Below are 26,233 nucleotides of genomic sequence, written 5' to 3' on the forward strand. Positions count from 1 at the left end.
TGTTCTTCATCACATATTTTCATCAGAGTAAAACTTAATGTAGTTTCTGAGGAGATTGGCATGAATTTCTCAGACAAAAAGGAAGATATGGGAATGATGTCCCTTTGGGAATATGACTGCTTTCTTGCATGGTGATTTGCTTCCACTTCCCAGGTTTTGAGAATGATAGGCAGTCAGAAGTTCTGCATGCCAAAAGCAGAAGATACTTGGGGATTTTTCCATCATGAACTTTAAGTTGAAGGAGTTTATGATTGGCTGGATTACAGTATAGAAAGTGGATATCTTTGAAGTAAGTATAGCTTGAAATACAAAAGAATGGAAGCTTCTACATGAAAATGTTTTTAAGGAAAAAACACTGTCTCATTATTGTTTATTTTGCTGTAGGAAAACACCACGAAGCCAGTGAAGCACAGAATGTGATTGCATCAGACAAAGCAGCAGAAATATCAGTTGTCCACGAACATGAGCACAGCCACGACCACACACAGCTGCATGCCTACATTGGTGTGTCCCTTGTACTGGGCTTTGTTTTCATGTTGCTAGTGGACCAGATTGGCAGCTCACACATGCATTCTACTGACGGTGAGTGGTTTCTTGGCCTTCCGGGCAGTACAAAAAATTTGCAGTTTGGAAATGTACAGGCAATTGAATAATTCAAGCTATCAATGTACTTATTTAAAGGGTAAAAACTCTTGTCTTCCTCAGATGCTGGGGATCAGTTGGTGGAGCTAGCGAGCTATGGTATGACACAAGGAAGTGTTTATTGACATATTACTCTTCTGGTCTTAAAGCTATCACATTTGGTTGAGGGTTCTTAATCTGTTTTATGTTGTGCAGCCCTTAGGCAGTCTGAAGCCCGTGGACCTTTTATTAGGATATTGTTTTTATAATATACATTTTATAATATCCATTTTATCATATACATAAAGCATAGTATATAGGATTACAGAGAAAACCAGCTATGTCAAAATACAGTTACAACATTAGAACAAGTTTGTGATATAGTAATGATATATTTTTTACCAGTATATTAAATAATGAGATAATACATTTAAATCCTAAGCAAATTAGAGTTGAATTTTGTATTTCAGGACATCAATATGATAGCTGTTGTTCCTTAGCTTAAGAACATTAAATTATAGGGTGACCTTTTACACCTATAGAGTTTGGCAAGTTGAGCATCCAGTTGATTTTGAGATTTTGCTTTGTTGGTTACTATTATAGGAAATCCTGTTTCACAAAGGTATTTTCTTACAAATGTACTTAAACACATTCTTTTCAAGGAAAGTAAGCTTCTCTCAAAGACAACTAAAATTCGCCAAGACTTTTCAAATTTAATTCTACTCAATAACTTTTTTCTGTTAAGATTAATGAATTCAGCTTTGGCCAAGTCAGCATCTTTGATATGGCTTATATTAAATAAAAAGATTCTGATGCATAATTCAGCTTTGAAGCCTTGGTGAAGGAAATAAATTTGAGAGTTACAGAACTTTTCTAGGGATTTATAGATACCTCTTTTTTGGCAAGGGGGCGTTGGTTGAGACAGTGTTTTACTATGTAGTTTAGGGTGGCCTTGAACTCATTAGGTAGTGCAAGCTAGCCTCAAACTTGTAGCGATCCTCCTGCCTCAGCCTCCCGAGTGCTGGGATAAATAACTCTTATCATACATATCAGCAAAGAATTTTGCAGACAGTAAATACTGGAAAGCAACATAGATATATTGGTCCCCAGTGGGAGATCTTATGCCTTCCACTTGGGCTGGCAGAATGACTGTTAGGAAAGAGTTACTTGGTAGTTGTCCACCTGTCACCTGGGCATCTGCAGACAGGACACAGTACTCATGCAATGGGGCGGCAAGTCCAAGTTCTTCATTTAAAGTAGTGATGAGGGGCCAGGGATTTAGCTCAGTGGTTCCGGTGCCTGCCTCGAAAGTGCAAGGTCCTGAGTTCGATCCCCGGTACCAGAAATAAATAAATAAACAAACAAATAAATAAAGTAGTGACAAGTGAAAATAATCATTTAAAGATATCTACAACTGTAAAATAGTATCAAATTATCTGATTTCTATTGGCAATAAGTGTTCTAATATTACTTGGTTTATTGTCTTCATTCATAATTAAAGAAAATGCTAAATTTCAATTATGGCTTAGTATAAATAGCTCAGAAAAAAACTTAGAACTTCATTGACATCCCCAGGATTCTACTCAGGTTATCTTTGGACCCCAGGTTAAGAATAGTTGGTTTACAAAAACATCTGGAAAAGCAGGCAAAAGATACGAATAGATTATTTAAACAGTAAGATATAAAAACAGCCCTTAGTCAAATGAAAAGATTTTCAGTGTTGACTTAAAAGGAATGCATATCAAAATTACATTGAGATACCATTTCCCACTCCTCAGGCAGATATTCCTAGATTTGACAGTACACTTAGTTGGTAAAGCTATGGTAAAGCATTCTCATATACAGGTGGAAATGCAAAATGATATAGCACCTGTGGAGAGGAATTTGGCAGTATCTAGCAAAATTGCATGTGTTATTTACTCTTCTGCCCCAAAATCCCATTTCTAGTTTACTCTGATAATACACTTCCAGTAGGAAAATACATATACACAAGATTATTAAATGCTGCGTTACTTATCATTGTAAAATAACAGAAATTACTTAAATGTCCAGTCGTGACAATCAGTTGAATGAACTGTGGCATACACAAATGATGGAGTGAGTACTGTGTAGCTGTAAAAAATAAAAGAAAGACTCAGATATCTGTAAACTGATAAGGAGAGATTTCCAGAGAATTTTTTTAATGAAAAGGGGGGAAAAAAGGCAAAAATGTCACGGCCACCTAGCATATATTGTTTTGTATTAGAAAGAAGGAGAAAAAGAAAACATACATATGTTTGCATGTTTTTACAAAAATGAAACACAAAGAGGATCAACTGGAAAACAAAGATATTAGTTATCTGTGCAGAGTCGGGTAAAGGGTATGAGAGAACAGAAGGGTTGTAGGAGGGCATGACACTCCTGAGCATGCTTTTTGGGTATAGTTTTTGGCTTTGAAATCATTAATAGTCTACAGCTTCAAAAATAGAATGAAACCAACAAAGATGTGGGCGCTAACTGAAACAGGTGAAATGTATTTCAATAAATAAGACAGTTGGATGATTTTTTTTGAAAAATGAATTCAGGTAACTTATGGATTTAATATTTGACTATAAACCTGTGGTCTTGAAGAGTTGGGAGAGAACTATAAACAAATTCTGAACTCTTTCTAACAGGTTTTACTTTTTGTAATTGTATTGGCAAACTAACTCTAAAACTATTCAGATGTGTCATAGGATTGTACAAATGAGTAAATTGTTGATATTGGTAGAGCCAGAGTACTCCATGTTGAAGAAGGAATGCACAAATATGGAATGGAGGAAATCAAGAAAGAACCCCGGTAGGGATGGATTGGAATTAGAGGTGTTGGATTCATGAGTTCTGAAATGTGTATATATATCTCTTAGCTTTGTCTGTAAACAGGATCTAGGAGTAAGAAACCCAGTAGCATGAACATATTGGTGCTCTTTAGAGAAACAGCTGACTCCAGGATGGGTCAGGGTGGGTACAAGTGAGCTTGAAACATTTGTGCTCATTTTAAAAAGGTGGCCGAGGGCCGGGGATTTAGCTCAGTGGTTCCACCGCCTGCCTTGCAGGTGGAAGGTCCCGAGTTCGATGCCTGGTACCAAAAAAAAAAAAGGTAACCAGGGTATAGGAACATATCATAGGACATAGGAATTAAAGCTTGAAGGGGCTTATACTGGCCAAACATGGGACAATTTGAGGACCAAAATAAGCATAAGCTACTGAGAAAATAGGAATCCATGAGCTCATCCGCGTGGTAGATAGATAAAGAGATGATAAAAGGAGGAGAAAAGAGGGCACTTGCTTATAGTAGGGTGCTGAGTGCCAGTTGGTTAAAGTGTAAAGGATGCTGGGGTTGGGAAAATCAACATTTTTGCAACTCTCATAGCAAAGGTTGGCTCAAGCAAGGATCATCAATGAAAGGTAAATCTAGGGAGTATATTTTGATTTACTTATTAGTTCCAAGGGGAAGATACATAAATGAAAAAATCAACAAGACTTTTACTAGATGATCAGATTAATGTCACTAGTTTTGTACTTTTGAGTAACTATAAATTCTGGACAAAATTTTAAAAACTGCAACCTAAGGACACTGGAGTGTAACCTAAAGCAGGTAAATTCTGGAAGAGAGTCAATACCTGAAACAGGGTAAATTTCTTTCTTTCTTTTTTTTTTTTTTTTTTTTTTTGCTATCGGGGATCGAACTCAGGTCCTTGTGCTTGTGCAGCAGGCAGCGAAACCACTGAGCTAAATCCCTGGCCCAAAACATGCTAAATTTCTTAGTTTTACTACTTTTAGCAGGTAGTACCCTGTGAAACATCTAAAATTCTGATAGAAAATTCAGTATTTCTGCCCTAAAGAACTAGAGGATAGAATTCAGAACAGCTGTCACAGCACTGAAAAGAAGGTAGAACCCTAGAAAGGAGAGAATAGCTACCTGAAAAATAGTTTGCAATTAAAATGAAACAAAGACTCTTTAGAGGAATAGAACAGAATCCAGAGTATCCATGAGGTAATAATCAGTGTCAATTGTATCATCACAGTTATTTCCACCGGTGAGCAGATGTACATTCTGTACCTTTAGAGGTGATATCCTGAGAAGCTTCACCTGTGTAGTATTCCTTCAAGAGCATGCAGTAAAGGGACACATCAGACAAACCTGAAAGGAAGGATTGTTTACTAAAACAACAGAAAGGTGCAAGGATGAGAATATATTCTTCCAAAATGTCATTGTCAACTAAATGCAATATGTAATCCTAAACTAGATCCTTCTTGGAAACAACAAAATTGGGCAATTGAAAAAATTAAAATAGGCAAAGTATCACTGTTAAATTTACTGGTCTAACTATACTTTGATTATGTAAAATAATACCCTTTCTCTTAGGAAATAATGCATTGCAATATCTTGGAATAAAGGGTTATGATATGTGCAACCAAATGGTACAGAAAGAAGACATGTTTATAAAGAGCATGAATATAAGTTATGAAGCAAATAGGGTGAAATGGTACTAGGTCAGGCAGAGAAAAGATGTATGAATATTTTTTAAATTGTTCTTACAGCTTTTCTGAAGGTTTAAAATTATTTCCAAGTAAAGGTTTAAAAAAATCATAATGGGGATGAGGATGTAGCTCAGTCTTTAAAAAAAGTCATGGTGCTAAGTGTAAACAAAACAAAACAGCCTTGGTCTAGTTTTTAATCTTACGTTTATTACTCCTTTAAAAAATATTTTTCCATAGACATTTAAAAAATAAAGTCTGATTGTGGAAAATTGATTTAGGAGTAAATGGTTTTTTTCATGTGCTTTATTTTAAATAGCAAATGAGAAGCACCCTCTGCTGGATGATACCGACTCTGGCTACATTACATGATGGCCCACAGTGACATCTATGACATTCTTCTTGTGCTTCCTGTCAGTTTTAATCTAAACTTTATAAGCCCAGGAGAATGAGGCAACTGTGGACTTGGGAGTTATAGCCCTGCTAAGCTGTCTCTGGTTGCAGCTCTTACCACTAGACAGGCATCCAAGAAGGCAGGTGGCAACTGCAAGAACCTCAGTGTAAAGTCACTAGGCTGATACTGTGACATCAGGAAAATGGAAGCTCACTGTGTTCGTGCTGGCAGCTTCTAGGCTGTCAGGATAGTTGTGCTGGCACCCAGGTGGGGCTGGGGAAGAAATGTCTGTATGCCTTGGAGAAAGGACAGTCCTCTACACCAAAGAGGTCCAGGAGCCCAGTCTGGCTACTCAGAAGGCATGGATCTGATCTCTGCAAGATCATGTGGTTCCTGCCAAGCCGCGGGCACCTTCAAAGTGGTAGTGATACTTGAAGTCCTGATTGAGGTCATTGGACAGAGACTGGAACCCAAGTGATTAAGATGATAGCAGAAATAGTCCAGGGTTAGGGTGACCACAGGCCTCCTGAAGAACAGGTCTGTTGGACAGCAACTCTACAGGAAACTGTGAAATGACTACTGGGAAACTTTGGGACACCTAACCTGGGCCTAAATAAAGTTACCCAGAGTCCTGAGTTTATGTTATTTGGGACCAAAATAATTTTAAAAAATTTTTAAATATACTATATAGGCCAATAGTGCCCTGTAATTCTATACAAAGAATTAAATGTAGCATGTACAATGGACTCTTATGACTGTCCTGACATACGAACAAGTTGGGTTAATTAGGTTAATGGAAGATTCATCTGGCTCTTGTTATCTATAGTGTATACACAGGTAAACATCCAGATCTCAGCTGTATTGACTTACAACCAACTTGAGTTACAAACAGGCCTTGGTAATCCATCAAGTTTGTAAGTCAAGGATCCACTGTATATCTTTATTCTTCTGTTTTATCTCTGGGTCACTGTTTTTGCCAGCTTTCATGTGTCTGATGACATGGTTTTACATATTCTCTGCAGAGTTTTATATGTTATTAAATATTAGTAGCCAGGCATGGTGGCACATGCCTGTCATCCCAGCACTTTGGGAGGATCGCAGGTTCAAGCCCATCCTCGGCAACTTAGTGAGGCACTGCTTTTTTTTTTTCTTTTCTTTTCTTTTTTTTTTTCAGGTTTTTGAGACAGGGTCTCCCTGTATAGTTCAGGCTGGCCTTGAACTCACTGTGTAGCCCAGGCTAGCCTCGAACTTGCAGCGATCCTCCTGCCTCAGCCTCCTAAGTGCTGAGATTACAGGTATGTGCCAGCACACCTGTCAGTGAGGCACTGTCTTCAAATTAAAATATTAAAAAAGAAAAGAGGGCTGGATTCTAGCTCAGTATGAAGGCCCTGGGTTGAATCTCCAATACTGAGGGAAAAAAGTAAAATGTATTTATTAAATTTTTGCTAAAATAATCTTTTCCTATAGATTTATAAAAACTATGTTTTAATTTTAAGGCCTCTAATTTTTATCTAAGATGCTGCTTATAACTATGCCATACGGCTATGTTATATATAAAAGCCAAAGCAAGCTTGTCATGTGGAGTTACTGACTATTCTTCCCATATTGACTGTTAAAATAGTTGTTATCTCAGTGATTAGTAGCCCTAGCTTTCATTCCTTGCAATGTTTTTAAAGGATGACAGAATTTATTAGCAGAAAGTAACATGTTACTTTACTTATATACTTCCAGTAAACCCTTCTTTCTGTCTGCTAGGCTCAAGATTCAAGCTCTTGACATGTATTTGACAATGTTCACCTGTCATTTCATCTGGCACTTTGATGTCCCTATCTTTCAACAATATATTGTTTAGACATTATTTCCCTGCTTGTATGTTTCCTGTAATTCTAGTAGCATCTTTATGTGACACAGATAAAGACTTTTTTTCATCTTCCAGTAAAAACTTACTAAACAGCTGTGGGATTCCCAATACTGTTCCACATTCTGTGAGACATGCTAAAAAAGAAGGAAAGTAATAGAGTGTCTCCTTTATCAGTTACAGTCAGTGTGGTGGCATAAGACATTTAAGTGAATGCCTTTCTGTGTCTTCATGTGATACAGAAGAACCTCTGAAGTAGCATGTGGATCCAGGGTGCCTAGAATCTTAGGTCAAAGCCAGGGAATAGTTGTTTTTGACCTAGAATTAATCCTTTATCCTTTTGTTTTATTTTGTTTGTTTTTCATTTTTTGAGATAGGGTCTCACTATGTAGTTCATACTGGCCTCAAACTCATGACAATCCTCCTGCCTCAGCTTTCTGAGTGCTAGAATTACAAGTGTGTGCCACCACATCTGGTTTTTTTTTTGGTCCTGGGGATCGAACTCGGGACCTTGCGCTTGCAAGGCAGGTGCCGGAACAACTGAACTAAATCCCTAGCCCCTTTTTATCCTTTCTTGATGAAAGTGATCTTAAAATTAGACTTCAAACAATGTCTAGGTTTTTGGATTAGCCAACTAACTAAAAGATTTAGTACACATCAAGAATTAAGGGTGTGGAAATTTAGTGGAGGAGGGATAAGAATGTTTTGTTAGAGAGTGTTAAACTGATTTAACTGATCTAAATAGTGAGAAATACTGTGACACCAATTGATAACGACAAGAGCCTACCTAGTGGAACAGTTTAGACAGTTTGAAAAGCAGCAGATTTTTAACTAGTTAATGGATATAACACGTACGTATGTGGTATTTTCAAAAGGTGACTCTGCCATAACTGTGTGAGATGAATTCAGTTGGGGGAGATGAGAAGGGAAAACCAGTGGGAGCCTATTACAAATTTAGGTTTGAGTTAGGATGGTGACAGTAAAATGAAGAAAGGTAAATGTGACAGATGTTAGAATGAAGATCAAGTTCTAGGAGGCTGGCGAAGATAAAAGAGTAAACAATGACAATTATGAAGTGGAATCGAAATATGTGGTGATTATTTCAATTTTAAAAATTTGTTACAGTAAAAGACACATTGCCATTCATCCCCCTCAAAATACTCTCCCTAGCTTTGGATGCACTTCATCTCATTTTTCTTGCCACTTTCTGAAGCAGTTCTGGAGATCCTCTTTCATGAGTGTCTTTTTTTAATTTTTTGTACCAAGGATTGAACTCGGGTCCCTGCGCTTGCAAGGCAGGCACCAGAACCACTGAGCTAAATCCCCGGTCCCTCATGAGTGTCTTTATGAAATGTAATCAAAGATACAGTGACTGCTGCCACCAAGTGCTATCTAATGGAAAGGCAGGCTCATAATAACATTAACATTGTATCCCCATTCACCTTATTCCCTGGCATTGTTTGAAAAAGGTTCTTTTTAAAAGGTTCTTCCCCAATGTCAAAATGACCATGAAAGGCAAACATTTTGAATCGATTCAGGACATTAAGGCAGCCAGAATAGTGCAGCTAAAGATACTGATGAAAAGGGACTTCTAGAACTGTTTCTGAAAGTAGCCAGAATGATGGGAGAAATGTGTTCAAACCAGGGGGGAGTATTTTGAAGATTAGTGGCAATGTGTATTTTATTATAATTTTTAAAAATAATTTAAATATTCACCATAGTTTTCAATCACACCTCACATGGGTCTGGGAAGAAGCAATCAGAGACCATAGTTGAGCACCTTCCACAGGGTATGGAGAGTTAAGGAGTGTGAGGAAGTGAAGCAGTTGAAGGTCACACATTTCAGGGGTTTGTTGATCAAGAGAAACCTGAGTCAAAGGAAAAGTCCCTTCTACCCACCTCTTCAGGATAGGGGAAACTATTAAGTGTTTGAAGCAAAAAGAAAAAACAATAGTGAGGGAAAAATCACCTCCTACTTTAAGAGATTTCAAAACCTTCATCTAGCTAGGCATGGTGGAGGATGCCTATAATCCCAGCACTTGGGAGGCTAAGGCAGGAGGATCGCTGTGAGTTCGAGGCCAGCCTGGACTGCATAGTGAGTTCAAGGCCAGCCTGAACTACATAGGGAGACCCTGTCACAAAAAACAAACAAAAAACATTTAAAAACTTCATCTTCATCTACCTCCACATTCATTCAGTTTCCCATCTCACATATACTTTCTTTTTCATTCTCCCTGCAGATCCAGAAACAGCAAGGCCTAGCAGTTCCAAAATCACTACCACACTGGGTCTGGTGGTCCATGCTGCAGGTAGGGTTGGATTGCAGTGGGACCCCTTTCTTCCTTTCTTCCTGTCACTCAGGGAGGTGTTTGTTTACTGAGACCATCCATCTGTACTGAATAGTTTGGGCTGGCCTTCGGAGAAGGACGCTTAGTATCTGTGTTAGGTTTGTGAGCCGAGAATGAACACACCAATGCCCACATGTGTATGTATTATCTGTGGCTGCTTTTTCATAACAACTGACTAGTTACAAGAGGCCAAATGACCCACAAAGCCTAAAGTATTTCCTGGGCCTGGCTGTTTAGTGGAAGTTTACTGACCTTTGCCTTAGGACTCATCTGGAAAAGATCCCTGGCACTTTTGTACTGAATACCCCTGGTGCGCCGTGTGTAACCACAGTCTCAGTGACATGAGGGAGGTGGAATGAAGTCTCAGTGTTGCTGACAGGACAGACTTAAGAACTGAAACCCAGACCTCTTAACAAAGGAGGTCATGTGATAGGTGGCACAGTGTTATCCAGATGTTTCTGGTATGACATGCCTTCCTAATAAAATTCCCTCACTTGGCCAGTGTACTCCTTAAGGGTAAATCACAAGGGTGAAGACCTAGTGTCTGTATCTGTAAGATGAAGAAATGCTTCCTTTGAAATTCTTTGGCATTTCTATTATTACAGTTTTGATTATTTAATCAGTGGATTTTTGAGCTTCATACTTTTTCCATTAACAAAAATAAAAATAAATAGCATACTGAATACTCTGGGCCCGGTACTAAGCTCTTTACATAATCTTCTGCCATCTCTTCCTCATGAAAACCCCGAGATATATATGCTTTATTGAACCCATTTTACAGATGTGAAGACTGAAGTTCAGAAAGATTAAGTAACCTTCTCAGAGTCAAATCCAGCTCTACCAGACTCTAAGGCACCCTGCCTGCCCCCACAGCCACTACATAGCTATTGTTGTTTAAGCATTTTATGTCCCCTTGTTTCCAAATTTAGCTGATGGCGTTGCTTTGGGAGCAGCAGCTTCTACATCACAGACTAGTGTCCAATTAATTGTGTTTGTGGCAATAATGCTCCATAAGGTAAGCCAAGATGTAATATTGAATATATTCATGATTAAAATCTCTCTTGGTCTTTAATGTTTTTCTGAAATAGGAATTTTGTTTTCCCCATTCGTTTTGGAGAATTACATAAATTGTTCATAGTTATTTTTTGCTACTATTTTCTTAAACTCTTACTGAGAGGCTTTATTTTTTGTGGTCATATATACAAGCTGTTAACTTCTCTGTAGATTTCTACATTTTGTGGAATTTTGTTCATAAGTATTTTTCTTTTCTTGACTGTTTCTGTTTCCTACCATGTAAGAAACATTCACTTAGGTAAGATGGATCTCTTCTTAGTTTAGAACATTAATTTCTAAATGGTGGAGCTCAGACTTCATGCTATGTCTGGGTTTTGGTATGAGACTTCATAGTGAAATGCTATTACTTCTTGATGTAGAAGCAAACCGTACTTGTAGAGTGATAATAAGGGTTAACTATTCATTTCCAGGCCCCGGCAGCTTTTGGGCTAGTTTCTTTCCTGATGCATGCTGGCCTGGAGCGGAATCGAATCAGAAAGCACTTGCTGGTCTTCGCATTAGCAGCACCAGTTATGTCCATGGTGACGTACTTAGGACTCAGTAAGGTAAGTCTGACCCTCCCCAGCTTATCCAGACATGTGTCTAGTTCCTTTGTGGTCTGCTGGCCCTCACAGTCTCTTACGTCACATTTTTCAACTGAATTATTTTCCCAAACTAAAGATCAAAAGCAGGAGTAAAAAACTGTACAGGGTAAATATCTTAATTCTAAGTCAGTCTTCTTGATAAATTTAACATTCCCTTATTCATTTAATTTGAAAATGTTTTCCCATAAGGTCCAAGCATGTTTGTAGAAATATATGATAGAGCTTTAATATATAAAATAATATATAACTTAAACGTAACCAGCCATGCTTATTTTATTTGACAGATAAGCGTTTAGTGTCGAGTAGGCATGTGGAGCATGCATGACAAGCCACGTGGCAGCCTTTGGCAGAGTAGGAGTGAGCAAAGTGGCTGTGTTCAACTATGATTCAGATTCTTGCACTTCCATCTCTCGTATCACCAGTAGTAGCTATCTAGTTCTTTATCACTGAGCACAGCTTCAGACCTGAAGGGACATTTGTCAGTTGTCAGCTCAGCACCGGTGCACTCTTCCTTTTCCAACCTGGACCTTTCCATGCCTGCGAATTCCATTTACCTGGGCTACAACTCTCTCAGTTTTACCTAAATGTCAGCTGTCAGGCTATCAGAGGAAAATTTTAAAATCAGACTGACTTAAGGGTTAGTTCAAAGGAACTGCTTCTCCCTGTATCCTTCCTGAAGGCCATTGATTCTTCATTATATACCACAGATATTCCTTGTTTAATGACATAAAGTGTTTAACAATTCTGTGGACTGACGACTGAGGCACGCTGTTCAGACTTGCAACTCGCTGTTCAGTTCTTAAACCCGAATTCAGACTTATGACGCAGGAATGTGAGCAGCAGTGCAGCCTTGTGGCCATTTCTACAGTACAGTACTATCATTTGTGCTGACTGTACAGTATAGTGCTGTAGTTTTATGTTCTGTTGTTATACATTACAGTACTGCATGTAAGAGTTATACAAATAAAAGCAAAGTCATTGAGTTGGAGTTTCCTTTGACCATTTCTTTGTTCTGAATATTGTACATACTATATACAAGTCTTCATTTAGCAACCAATTCATTTAACAACCTAGTTGTAGGAACAGGAGGACTCCGTAAAACCTGTATTAAAAGGTACACAGGGCACCTGCCTTGCAAGTGCAAGGTCCTGAGTTCAATCCCCAGTACCGAAAAACAAAACAAAACGAAAGATATACAGGGCTAAGTTCCTGTTAAGCAAGGCTTTATTTCTCTTGATTGCTAATAAATGAGTTGTTATAAATCCCTTTCTGTTCACTGAGGAGCCTTGTCTTCTTTCAGTGATCAGTATGCAGTTCCTTTCAAAATGACTTTCAGTTACTTGACCAGTATAAGTTTTAGAATTTTTTATAGGAAGGTATTGATAATACTCAGGCCTAGAGTTTCATGCTGCATCTGTGGCTGATGCTTGAACTTTTAATTAATCATTTAGTTCATAGGGCTGGGGATTTTAGCTCAGTGGCACTGCATCCGCCTCACAAGCACAAGGTCCTGAGTTCGATCCCTGGCACCGCAAAAAAAAAAAAAAAATCATTTAGTCCATAGATCCACTTTTTAAATAGAAAAGGCTGAAATTATTTGTCTGAAGATTAACACATGAGATCCTTCTAAACTCTGTGAGGGCAGCTTCTGCATCTTGATTACCACTGTATCTCAAATATCTGCCCTAGAGCCTGAACATAGAGAATACTTATTAAATATCAGTAGAATAAATGAATTAATATCTGAAATGTAATGTCTGCATTGTTATGTTGTTAGTTCTATCTCAATAATACAGGTAAACCCTGTTCGATCAGCACTTGAAGGTTTTTTTTGAAAAGGAATTGTAGTGAATATAGTTGATAGTAGCATATATTTCAAACCTGATAAGTAAATTTCAAATATTTTTGCCGCAAAAACCCCAAATATTTGAGATAATGGATGTGTTAATTGGTTTGGTTTAATTATTCCAGATTGTATTTATAAATTATAACATCATTTTATACCTTATAAGTATATTTAATTATAAATTGTCGATTTATAAATTGTTTTTTTATTTGCAGTACTGGGTATTGAACTCAGGACCTTGCATTTGTGAGGCAGGCACAGGGCCACTGAGCTAAATCCCCGGCTCTGATTTATAATAATTGCTATTTTTAAAATTTTCTTTTGATACCAGGGATCGAACTCAGGACCTTGTGCTTGCAAGGCAGGTGGTGGCACCACTGAGCTAAGTCCCTGGCCCTATAATAATTTTTAAAAAAGCAATTAAGGCCACTGCCTGCCTCGCAGACTCAAGGTCCTGAGTTCAATACCCGGTACCCCCCCAAAAAGCTATTATGTGCATCACTGGTCTTCTTAAATCCTTATTTGGAAGTGCCCTATAAATAACAGAATATTCTGATCTCAGGATGTTCTGAGTGTCCCAAACACCAGATATTACTGCTGAGGGTTTTTTAACTGGGACTTCTTCCTGACCCCAAATTTTACTTAATTTTTCCTCCTCTTTCTTTTTATTAACAGAGCAGTAAAGAAGCCCTTTCAGAAGTCAATGCCACTGGAGTGGCCATGCTTTTCTCTGCTGGGACATTTCTTTATGTTGCCACAGTACATGTCCTCCCTGAGGTGGGCGGAATGGGGCACAGCCACAAGCCCGACGGCGCCGGAGGTAGAGGCTTCAGCCGCCTGGAGGTGGCAGCCTTGGTCCTGGGTTGCCTCATCCCACTCATCCTGTCAGTAGGACACCAGCATTAAACTTTGAGGTCCCAGCCTCAGCCCATGGCCATTTGCCACCCAGTGAGAACAGCCGGCACCTGCCAGCCACTCACTTCCTCAGTCTGTCTCGCCTTGCCCATCTCCACCTGTGTCCCTAGAGTCCAGAGGGAGGTGAGAATCAATCCTGGAGTGATGGATAAGTGTGCAGTGTAGGAGCAGCATTGTGATTAGGTAGAGGCTTGTGTTGTCTTTTAAAGGGCCCTTGGCATATTGAGTTTTGATGTTTCTTGTAACCCTATTCTCAGGGACGATGGAATTTAGTTTTAAGGAAAAGTAGAGCGCTTCATACAATAAAATAGTCATTATGAACACTGTCCTGTAAGTAGACTAAATCTCTTTCTTCTTAGAGGCTCTGCCACTTTACCCCTTGATTTTTAACATGGTTCTCACTGTGTAAGACTGGTATTTTAGCATCTGTGCCACACACCTTAATAGAAGATCATAGCACCCACTCTCAGATGCTGAAGGTGATTGCTGTTAATTTGCAATTACAGCACGGGAAAGAAGGGCTGGACACGTTGAAAACTGACTTATGCTCAAAGGAGATATCTATTGAAAGAGGACGTCTAGAGAGACTTAAATGCTTCCTTTGCACGTGCCTCTCTAAATGCAGCCTGCCATCCAACCTGGGGAGCAGCAGCAGTGGGACCAGCTTCAGAAGAGGTGACTGCTCTTTTGGAGTGTTTCCTTCTAGTTTCTTTTGCAAAGTACTTGCCTCCAGCACATTCTTACAGAGGAACCAAGTTCTAGCAGATTTGGGCTGAGGCTTTCCTCCAGGAACAGTCCAATCACAAAGTATCTTTGGAAATGAAGGGAGGCTAAATTTTAAGTGAATTTGGATAGTTACTGACATCTTTGTAGTCACCCTGCCCCCCAGTACCATGGATCAAACTCAAGACCTTGTGCTTGCAAGGCAGGCATGGTACCACTGAGCTAAATCCCTGGCCGTGTAGTCGCCTTTTTAAAAAGACTACCAAAATCTGTTTGTTTTTTTTTAGTGTTTCTTTTATCAGGTCAGCAGTCCCTCTGGCTAAGCACTTGTCCGGCGTGGGAGCATTGTGCCTGCTCACATAAACACCTGTACCATGAAGAAAGTCTAGCTGTGTCATAAATGAGAAGTGTCTGCCCAGTAGCTTAAAGCTTCTCGAAATCATGTCTTATGTATTCATCTTTCCCATGGTTTTCTCCTAACTTTTCCCTCTGGCCCATCCTACAATTTGCTGCTCACTGTTGGTGGCAATGTTCATACTTGTGTGAGATGAATGCTTATGAGAACAGCCACTTCTTGAACTGTGATGATGAAGATAATATTGTCTCTCTTCTTTATTGCCTTCAAAGAAGTTACTTTTGTGTCAAATGCAGCTTTGTTAAGTCCTCAAAATATCTCCTCCTCGTGTGTAAATTGACATAATCATTAATATTCTGATAATTTAAACAATTGAGACAGCAAAAGTATTTAACAAACTAAGGTAATTTTTTTCATGTTTGCCAAAATCCATATAAATCCTGTTTTGTCAAATAAGTATATAATACTGTATTCTTAATTTATTTTGATTTTCTGTACCATTTCAAAGCACATTTTTTACATTAAGAAAGAACCAAGACTAGTTTCTTCAGGGCAGTGGATTTAGTTGTTTGTAAAAATGTGTTATATGACCCATAAAACAGCATGCCTGTGATTTTTTTTCCTAGATTTGTCACTGTGTCAGCAGCTGTGGAATTAAACTTGTGTGCCCTCTGCTGCCTGCAGTGAAGAAAGTAGCATAAATAGGATACAGTTTTTATAGTAGCTGGCAACCATTGCATGTAATAATGTTAAAACTAAGGGAAGCCCCAATACAGAAAGTCTGAGGGTCTCCTGATTAGAAAGTAACAGCTGACTCAGGAAGCTTCAGGTATCACCTTGTCCTTCAAAGTATGGTTGCCTAGATTCTCTCCAGAAACTTTACTTTATCAAAGGAATAGATTTTTGTGTCTGGTTTGGTTTCGATAGAAGTAACTTCTATCGTATTGTTGTGTGCAGTGATCAGAAATTTGTTCTGCTGGCCAAAGCCTCTTTCAGCAGTGCCTTGCCATTTCACTTAAAAGTTTGGCTAGAATATCATACTGGATAAGGTCTTGAACTCTGGCAAGGATTGAACCCTCAAACTTCCAAATTTGCCTTCCCCTCTGGACCTCAATATTGTTTTTTGTTTTTTGTGGGTTTTTTTGGTACCGGGGATCGAACTCAGGTCCTTGCACTTGCGCAGCAGGCAGCACAACCACTGAGCTAAATCCCTGGCCCACTGGACCTCAATATTAACCAACTCTCAGAAGCTATGGGCTTTCCTAATCTTAAAGCTGTGGCCTCAGGAATTGCTTGTTCCTCCCCTGGTCAGCAGGCAGATATAGCCATACAAATCTCATAGGGCTCACGTGCATCTTCAGGCAGCAGGGAACCGTGCAGCGTGGCAGGGCCTCTGCTGAGGAAGAGCTTGCTCACGTGGTGGGCAGGCCATCGCAACGTTCACTGTAGCACACTTCAGTTCCATTTTTCTCTTATTTAAAACTGCCTCCTTAGATGTGGATGCCTTAATGCTCTAACACATTTGGAAACATTGATGATACTTAGGTTGCTGCCATGACTACTGGGATTATTGGCTACCAAAGAGATGCAGTTGATAATGAAAAGCATGGCCCATCCTTCTTCATAACCAAAGTCAATGTTTATTGCAGTTTGAGTCCGTTTCCTCGGTAGGGATAGACTTTCTTCAGATTCAGAGTGCTCCCTGAAATGGCAAATTAAGTTGAAAAATACTACTGACCTATTCCCCTCATGTGTTCTCCAGTCAGTTGTTTATCTGTTCTCATATCACCAAAGCGGGGATGTTTCAGGTTTCATTCAGTTTTCCTATGCATGCTGTTACCAGATTTCTTTTTCTTTTCTTTTTTTTGCAGAGGGGGTACCGGGGACCCAACTTGTGATCTTGCGCTTGCGAGGCAGGAGGTGGAACCACTGAGCTAAATCCCCAGGCCCTCTTTTCTCTTTTTTTTTTTTTTGGAGGGGGGGCAGAGGTTCTGTACTGGAATGTAAAGAGTTGAAAATGGTACTACCTACAGAGGCTGTATGTTCTTTCCTGCCCTTCACCTCTTTATTTCCCAGTTCAAAACAGCCCAGTCAGCCTGCTCCAGTATTTTTAATCACTAGAGAAAAAAGGAACTGACTGTTTTCAGGTGTCATTTCTTACAGAAAGGAGAAAATGTAATTGTTTTTTTACCAGCCTACTTCTAAGTGTCACTGCCTGGTTTTTCTCTCTTTCAAGGCTTAGAACTAGGAGGACACACCAGCATCAGAGTATGTTAAGCCCCTGACACACATGGTAGCTAGGTATTGACACAGGAACTGTATGCCAACAGCACAAGCCCCCAATATAGTGCCTGCCTCTTGGGCCCAGAGCCCTTTGGGAGCCTGAGGATCACAACCACGTCATCCCAAACTGCTGCAGTGCAAGGCAAGAATGTAGTTGTTGAGCTTCTGTGCATCAGAAGTTTTCTGCTCGGAACAGAACCTTCCATATCACCCACAGAACACAATTGGAGATGCTATGGAATGAAAACCAATGATGTAACCTTCCTGTTCCTGAGACATTTTAACTCACCCCAGGAGACTTGAAGGAGATTTGTCATTGTGGGAAAGGACTGGCCAACTATTTAGGAATTCTGTAGAATTAAGCTCACCTAACACAGTTGCTTAACACAAGGAGCCTGGCTTTGATCTGTGTCAGGTGGTGTCTTCCTGCAAGCTGGGAGTCTTCCTGGGGTTGTAACACCACTGCAGTTCCCCTGGTGTGGTGGCCTGAACAGTGATTTTAAATGTCCCCTTTTCTGGATCCTTTGTATACATGAAATCATTCCATGGATGGCTGCCTTATAATTTTGTCTCTTTCCACTTTAATTGTTAATGGTTTAAAAGAATTGCTGTTTTCTGATATTAAATTTTTATTAGTGCATTTGAGTGTCTCATTACTTATCTGTTCACAGTGTTTCTGTTTGACAGCCAGAACTCACATTTAAAAACCAAAAAAAGTATTGAGAAGCTGTGAAGGATGGTGGAAAGGTATTTACTACATGCACTTCCTTTAAGCAAGGGTGGAGAGGGGAATGGAGGGAAAACTAGGGACTCTGTACCATCTGCTTCAAGACACAAACGCACTGACACTTTTTTTTGCTGTGCTGTTGTGGGTAGTAAGTATGATTTATGAAGGTAGCTCTTAGCTCCACAAAGGAGAAACAAACAGCAGATGCCAATCACCATGGATTCATTTCAAAAGGTAGAGTTGTTCAGCCATAAAGAACAACAAACTAGAGACATTTATAGCTAAATGGATGCATATTGAGGCCATACTCTTAAGTGAAATAAATAGGACACACGTGTAAATACCAAATAGTTTCTCTGGTGTGAGAAACTGAAAGTGTAAATAAGGATTAAAATGATTAAAACAAATATTGATAATTTGAAATAGGAAAAGGTCCAAAGGGGTAGGGGAAGTGTGAGGGGAAGGGGAAAGGGAAGAAGGGAAAGAAAAAATTATGCGAAAAGGAAAAAATGGAAACAAAGTCTTTGTAAATAGGGAAGAGTGGAGGGGGTAAAGGGAGGACAGGAAATGGGGAAAAAATAACCAAGAATCATCATGTACAGGTGCAAGTACCCAATGATAAATGTAAATGTATACCTAAAATTACCAATAAAAGAATATTAAGGAAAAAAAATAAAATAAAAGTTAGAAATCTTTTTTTTTGGTACCGGGGATCGAACTCGGGACCTTGCACTTGTGAGGCATGTGGTAGAACCACTGAGCTAAATCCCCAGCCCAAAAGTTAGAAATCTTAAAAAAAAAAAAAAAAAAAGGTAGAGTTGTTCTATGAGCATATAGACACTGAACAACTAACCCTGGAAGTAAAGATTAAAATAGAAGTGCAACTTGAGAAGTGGGTAATTGTTTTCTCCCTCTATGGACTTTATTGCTGTGGCTTATTGTTTTAACTTAAGTACAAATATATGCTATATATAGCAGTATATCACTGAAATGTACTATTTGAAGTTGGTTATGGTGGCACACACCTGTGTTCCTAGCCAAGAGGGTGAGGCAGGAGGATCACAGGTGAGAAGCCAGATTGGGCAACTTAGCAAGACCCTGTCTCAAAAGAAGAAATCACTTTTAATCCCATTATTCAGAAACACTAACTGATAACATTTGGCATAATTTCTTCTAATATTCTTCTAGGCTTACAAAATATAGTGAAATTATCTTTTGCATGTGTGCAATATGCCTACAGAAGCAGCAGAGGAGGCTGGTAGGGTTAGAGGGCTGAGGGTGTGGCTCAGTGATGCCACTTGCCTGCCATATGTAATCCTGTGTTCAATCCCCAAGATCACAAAAAACCCCAAAAATGTGTGCATTACTAGCTTTCGACAGTTAGGCTGGTTTTTCATATGCATTACATGTGCTAGAGTGATTGTGCCCCAAGTGTGCCATGTTTTTAACATCTCATGAAGGAAAGCAGCCTCAGGGACATATTTATGTCCCTGCCATCTCTGCAGGAGTCTCTGGGTGCGGCACCACCTCCCTCCTCTGACTTGAGCAGTGGGCCTTGAAATCCTGAAGTCAGCATTACGCCCTTTCACACTGCTGCCCTGAGAGCAAAGGGTGTGTGTGTGTGTAGACATAGCCAAAATAGCCAACAAGCCTTAGTTTTGTGTTCTTGTAAGCCAGAGCTGCATCCACAGTGTCATTTTTATGAATCTGGAATAAGCATCCATGTGGCTATGCTGTCCCTTTTCCAGAGTGTTGCTCTTCCACAGCCTCCCCACCTTCAGTGTCTCCTTCACTTAGGCGAACCCCGACCACCTTAGTAAGACTAACCTGCCCTCCCCCATGCTCCTTACCCTGTTGTATTTCTTTTTTGTAGCACTGATCACCTTTTAATGTGCTTTAAAATATCTTCTGTTTGTCCCCTTTGCCCACTAGAAGAAGTAGGTAGGTGCCCAATAAACAGTTGTTAAATGAACTGGTCTGCCTGGTTGGGGGATGCTTTCCTCCGCATTCACCACCCCACACATACTGGCTGCAGGCGCAATCCTTGGCAGAATCAGCTGTGGCCTTAGGTGTAGCTCACCACAGGGGAGACCAACTTGGGAGTTAATGAAGATGGGAGTCAGAAAGGGTGTGGGGTACAGGTTGGAAATTAACTGGGTTTGGTTTACTAATCCAGTGCTAACCGACCCTAGTAAGGTACTGTGTGACTGAGTTAGGCACTGGGAAACCTGGAGCCCATTTCTGGCTCAGCCATTGATGCTTGTGTGGTGTAGCTTTGCACCAGTTTTATACTTTATGCCTGAGAATGTGAGAAGGCATGTGCTTACTGTAGCTGCCATGCTTAATGGCGGGCTCCTGAAAGGAGAGGGAGCCTCAGGGAATTTGAGGAAGCCAAAGTGTTTTTGTCTATGTGTGGAAGGCTTTGGGCGTCGGAACTCATTAACCATCTTAAGGTTCTTCAAGGGCTTGCCAGGGCAGGGAAGCAGTGATCCTGGGTATCCCAGAGGTGGAACCAGAAGTAGGCAGAACCCACCCCTATTTCATGCACTTCTTCAATCATTGTTCATAGAGCCCTCCTATGGACCAAGCACTCCTAGGTGCTGTGTCTACAAAAGGGAGCAAGAGCCTGCTCCAATCCTGGAAGAGCCAGTGGCTCAGGGAGAGCTTCAGGCAGGAAAACACAATGACCAGTAGTGAGGTAGGTACAAGGAGGAGAGTTAGCATGGCCCAGGCGCCCAGAGGAGCTGTCCAGGAGGCATACAGAAGGCAGTGAGACCTGTGTTGAATCTGAAGGCCAAGAGGGTGAGTAGGGAAACAGGAAGGGCTCTCCAGGCAGGAGGACACTTGGGCAAAGGCCTGGGAGCAACACCAGAACATGGGCTGAACAAGGTGACGTTCTGGCTGCAAAAGGGAGGTACACAGTGGCTGTGGAGACATGTTGGTGCCTTAGATGTCCTCTAAGCTTCCAAACATAAAGTTCTACAGATAATTGGGCCCATCTGGGGTCTTTATAATCCCTGCCTCAGCCCCAACTGTCCCTTTCCAAGTGGTGCTGGCTGGCCTGAGTTCCTGTAGTAGTCAGCAGTTTCCAGGTCCCTGTACTCCAGTGGCTCCTCTGAGCCCTCAAGGTGGACTAGATGACTTTTTCCCCTCTCCATTCCTACTTGTCTCCCCCACTTCCTGGCTCCTTCCACTGCTGGACCTTTGTCCACTCCTCCTTGTCCAGTGGTTCTACCTCCCCACACTCGAGCGCTCTACTTCCTTTAAGGGGACATGCCCAGGAATAGGAAATGTCCCTGTCCACCACCTTCCTCTGTGTGCAAACCCTCACCACTGTCTCACCAAGGCCTCCATCTCCCTCCCACCTGCTGTTTCCTTCTGACCCTTGAGTCCCAGGCTGATTGCTTCTTCCCCTGGGCTGGGGGCAGAAGGCAGGAGGAGCAGAATTCATTACATTATCTTCTATTACTGCCTTCTCCTTGCTCAGTACTTTGAGAGGCCAGAAAAAAAAAATTTGCTGTTACACCTGGAAAAAAACATCTCAAGATAAAATGATACAGCGTTGAAAAGGTCCCCTTTTGACTTACGAAGTGCCAGGGGTTTGAAAGTAACTTGTCCATGGTCTTTTCATTCAGTTAAGCTGGAGCTAACCTGGTGCCCAGCCTCTGGCATCTGGTCAGCTGAATTGCTAATTCAGTTCTAGATGAAGGATTAACACTCTAGCTGTTCCTCAGATGTTCTGGAGGACTGTGTGAGATCATAACAATAAATCATTTATGGGCTTCTTGGCCATACTTTGCACATCCCTTCTACCCCAAATAAAATATACTTGCTCTTAGAAACCAAATTAATATGCACATTTTAATCCACACTTCACCCTCAGAAAGGACTTGCAGAGTTTCTGAGCAGTGGCTGCCCCCAGTGATGCCCTCAGATACCAGGAACCCATGTAGTGCTGTGAAGTGGCTGGCAGGCCTGCAGGACAGGGTGTGCCAGCCACCATTCCCACCCCCTCAAAAACATTCTACATTGGCAACCTTGGGTTTGAGCAATTACTGGGCAGTGTGAGGGCAGAGGCCTACAAGGGGCTGACCCTGCTGCTGAGAGCAGAATCTATCTATTCTAATGCAAGGGAGTTCAAGCCCGAAACTGAACGGGCTGCTGGAGTGGGTTCCAGTGGGCTTCCCAGGGAAAGTGAGCTGTCCTGGAGGGCCCAGAGACAGGGCAGCTGGTGTTCTCTGCCCGAAAGCTCTCTTCTGGCTCCCCCTCTTCCGTGGTCCTCTGGTCTACTGGCTTTGCACCTACATGTGGTGCTATGTGCCATACCTCATCTCCCTCTTGAGTTCCCGTAGGGCAGTCAAGCCTTGCACAGGCAAGGGAGCCCACAGCAGCCACCCAAAGCAAGCCAGGCCCCTTGGCCATCATCTTCCTGGGAAAAGGACATGGCTGTGCAATGCCTTTCCTCATAGCTGTCAACTGCAACTCAAAATGCCATTCCTGTGTCCCTGATCAGTAAACTCCACATCACAAGCTTTTAATTTTAACGCAAGATGCTGTTTTCGCTTTGTTTTGAGTGCTAGAGATTGAACCCAGGGCCTTTGCACCAAGCTACATCCCCTACACTTTTTATTTTTTGTTTTGAGCAAGTCACTAAGTTGCTCAGGCTGGGCTTGCGCTTACAGGGTCCCAGAGTAATACAAATTTTGTGTTATCTATCTTTAAGCAGGACTCCCAAAGGGAGATCTCTCCCAGCCATTGGAGGATCACAAACTTTAAATGTCTGCAAGGATGAGCCAGCCAGGTAAGATGAGGGAGTAGCAGAAGTCTGTAGAGAGTGTCTCTTTAGCCATTCAGGTCAAAAATTTCCAGATCCTGTAAAAATGATGTATAGAGTGACAACAGTGATTGTGGTGGGAGAAACTGACTTTCTTAGAAAAGAACATGAAGGAATTTTCTGGGGTGATGAAAATGCTCTGCATCTTGCTTTGGGTGATGGTTACATGGTGCATACATTCATCTAGTAAGCACTTAAGATCTGTGCATTTTTACTGTATGTTAAGTATATCTCAAAAAATAAAAAGCTGGGAGTGGTGGTACATGCCAGTAATCCAGCACTTTGGAGGCTGAGGCAGGAGGACCACAGTGAGTTCCAGGCCAGCCTGGAGTACATAGGGAGACCTTGTCTTCAAAAAATTAAAGTTAAATAAAATTTAAAAATAAATAAAATTTGGGCTAATGTCTATCTGCAAGCTGATTTGATTCTTAGGCTACCCATTTGGAAGCTTCTGATCCTCAAAGGACTTCTTTCTCTCACATAGGTGGATCAGAGACCCTGGGTGGGGAAAGTGGACTCGCAGAAGGCATAGCTGACTTGTGAGTGACCAGCAATGTCCCGTAGCTCCTCAACCAGAAAAGTGAAGACCGAGGCATGGCGGGGGGGGGGGGGGGGGTCGGGCAGCCTTCGAACGAGCAGATTTATTCCTCTTCTTAGGAGTGGTGCGGGACCCTGGGCTTACAGACTCCCTTCCACGGGCTGAGGGGGAGGCAGCCCAGGGGCTGGGCAGGTACTTACACAGGCCAGAAAGTGAGGCTGTCACCAAACACCTACCCCGAGGGAAGCGGAAGTGGGTGGCGCAGGCAGCCCCAGGGAGCGCGGGCCAGGCGCGCGGATAAATCACGAACTCAAACTGCACTGACAACTCCAGATTGGCCCTGAGTGCCAAATGCCGACACAGACAGCCAAGTTCCAGGGAAAGAAATCCGACCCGCGGGAGGCGGCGGCTGTGCAAAGTGAAACTCACGTGAGGGGGCAGGGAGGACGCCACCCACAGTGGCGGAGCCTCCGTCGCGGCAGACGCTTAGACGCTGATCCAAGTCTTACCTGGCCACCAGCCTGCCCCGGGTGCAGGTCAGAAATCCTCGGCTCCCGCAGGTTGCGGAGCTGGATTCCCCAGCCCGTCCTCTCACCCACACCACACCCTTGCTCCTTTTCTCCCAGCCCAGAGGCGAGCAGGTGTCTGCGGAGCGACGCTCGCCCGCCACGGGCCACGCACGTCCCGGGTCTCCACGCAAGGGGCCCCGGGGGCGCTGGTCGCCTGGGGTGGGGGCGGGGAGGCGCTGCGGACAAATCCCGGCCCAGCGACCCGTGGGGACCTTCCAGGCGCCCGCACCCCGGCCCTGCAGCCGGCGCCCGCCCTGATTGGCGCTCGCCGCCGGCCTCCCGCGGCTCACCTGCCACCCCGGGCCAATCCGGGCCGCCAGAACTGGGGCTGCCACCGGGCGGGGGGATGCGGGCCCGTGGCTGAGCCGCCCTCCCCCCGAGTTCCGCCCGGCCGCGGCCGCCCGGAGCCCAGCGCTAGCCTCGGGCCCGCGCGTTCACGCAGCCGCTCCGGGCCGGAGCCCCTGCGGACCCCGCGCCCCTCTGCCTCCCGCCATCCACCCCGTCCCCACGCGCCCCCTTGGAGGGAGTGGTCCCGGCCGCGGGCTGCCCCGCCGAGGCAGGATGTTCTCGTCCAAGTCCAACTCCGTGTCGCCGTCGCCGTCCCTGGAGCAGGCCGACTCGGACGCGCTGGACATCAGCACCAAAGTGCAGCTCTACGGGGTGCTGTGGAAGCGGCCCTTCGGGAGGCCGTCGGCCAAGTGGTCCCGGCGGTGAGTGCCCTCTATGGTGCCCCCGGAACTCCGCTGGGAGCGAGTCCCCGATCTCAGGCCCCATCCCGTGCCGGTCCTGCCTCTGTTTTCCTCTGTGACCTTGGCCTCGCCCCGTTTCAACCTGCGCTGACTCCTTCTGGAAGATGTGGCTCTTGGCCCGGGCAGATAGAGCTAGGGTGGCACCACGGGCCGGGACGCGGGGGTGAGTTCTTTGTAGCATGAACTGAGTCCCGAGTGGGGAGCTGGTGTGGGCCGACGCGATCGTGGCTGGAGTGGGTCAAGATGTGTCCCCCCTGGCCCATCTCTCCAGCCAAAGATACTCTCTTGGGGCCTCGACGGCTAATTCTGACCTCTTCACCAGGGCCTTAGGGGTGGGGCAAAGGCGCTCTTCCAGGGCTTCCACTGAGGGGTGACTTTCCAGGTTTCAGTAGGCACTTTCCACTTAAAAGTGGGCCTGGGAGCTACTGGGAGAAGGGGGCGCTCATAGGCTTTAGGTGCTATGGGCCATCTTCTGGAAGGTTTTTTGCCCTCAAACCCATTTCATTTTTAAGATTTATTTTTTTTTTTTGGTACCGGGGATTGAACTCTGGTCCTTGTGCTTGCGCAGCAGGCGGCAAAACCACTGAGCTAAATCTCTGTCCCTCATTTCTAAGATTTGTGTTTGTGTGGCCTAGGAAATGCAGACCCTGTCCCACCTCCTCCTTGGAAGGCTTGACCTTTCCAGGAAACCAGAGGTGCATTCACATGCCCCTTCCTGTCCCACATCATGATTCTGCCCCTGAGCAGTGGCACCTCAGATGTTCCAGGAACCACAGATCATGTGCACATAGTAGTGGTTGGTTCTGATGCTCAATTTTGATGAATAATTTACTATTTCTATAAGACCATAGAATAAATGGAGCTCTGGCCAGCATTTCACATTTTACATAGCTGGTTCCATGCATTTTTACTACATCTGACAGATTTCTCTCTGAGATTAATGGGATACAGGCTCTTTTCTTCCTTCAAAGTTAAGTTTACATCTGATGATTTAAATGGAGGCTTGGAGTGCCATGAAATTATGAGAGGGACTGTCTGAGATGCAGCCCCTGAAGGCCAAGAGAAGTCTGTCTCTGCCAGAGACCTCTAGTTGGGGTGGGAAGGCTGTTTGGAGCTTTGAGCACCATTAGCAGAATCGGTATTCCTTCCCCTCTCCTGCCTCAGCTGCTCCTGGCAGCCAACACGCGTCTCCATTGGGTCTGGCTACTGTCCCAGGTATTGACTCTGCGTCCCACCCTCTGAGACTTTTCTTACCAGGCATTTTCACCTGATTGCATCCAGTAAATGCTAGTGTTTGGGACCCCCAGGGTGTATC

At 42.8% G+C, this 26,233-nt stretch overlaps 2 protein-coding genes across 17 annotated transcripts in view; both read left to right on the forward strand.

The window, feature by feature from the left end:
• The window catches only part of Slc39a9 (solute carrier family 39 member 9), a 70,260-nt gene extending 47,231 nt beyond the window's left edge, over window positions 1-23,029 (forward strand). For 2 of the 11 annotated variants that reach the window (XM_004837324.4, XM_004837321.4), the window contains 5 exons: window positions 385-582; window positions 9,614-9,682; window positions 10,651-10,736; window positions 11,206-11,340; window positions 14,647-18,141. In XM_004837324.4, the coding sequence (XP_004837381.1) occupies window positions 385-582; window positions 9,614-9,682; window positions 10,651-10,736; window positions 11,206-11,340; window positions 14,647-14,916 (758 nt within the window). In that variant the 3' untranslated portion in view covers window positions 14,917-18,141. Of the gene's footprint in view, window positions 1-384; window positions 583-9,613; window positions 9,683-10,650; window positions 10,737-11,205; window positions 11,341-13,900; window positions 14,462-14,646; window positions 18,142-18,172; window positions 18,694-22,951 lie in introns of those variants that run through there. The other 9 variants (XM_087195314.1, XM_004837323.3, XR_002390407.2 and 6 more) reach the window with 8 other exon arrangements.
• Window positions 22,953-26,233, forward strand: part of Plekhd1 (pleckstrin homology and coiled-coil domain containing D1) — a 39,630-nt gene continuing 36,349 nt past the window's right edge. For 5 of the 6 annotated variants that reach the window (XR_001182653.3, XR_204856.4, XR_204857.4 and 2 more), the window contains exons 1-3: window positions 22,953-23,029; window positions 23,547-23,601; window positions 23,934-24,879. Coding sequence is in view for 1 of the 6 variants with exons in the window: in XM_004837320.4 (XP_004837377.2) it covers window positions 24,731-24,879 (149 nt within the window). In the remaining 5 variants the exon portion in view is untranslated. The remainder of the gene's footprint in view (window positions 23,030-23,546; window positions 23,602-23,933; window positions 24,880-26,233) is intronic. The other variant, XM_087195313.1, reaches the window with a different exon arrangement.

The sequence above is a fragment of the Heterocephalus glaber genome, unplaced genomic scaffold (assembly GCF_053883595.1).
Source record: "Heterocephalus glaber isolate CG9 unplaced genomic scaffold, H.glaber_assembly_v1.0 deba00001608, whole genome shotgun sequence".
Classification (NCBI taxonomy): Eukaryota; Metazoa; Chordata; class Mammalia; order Rodentia; family Bathyergidae; genus Heterocephalus; species Heterocephalus glaber.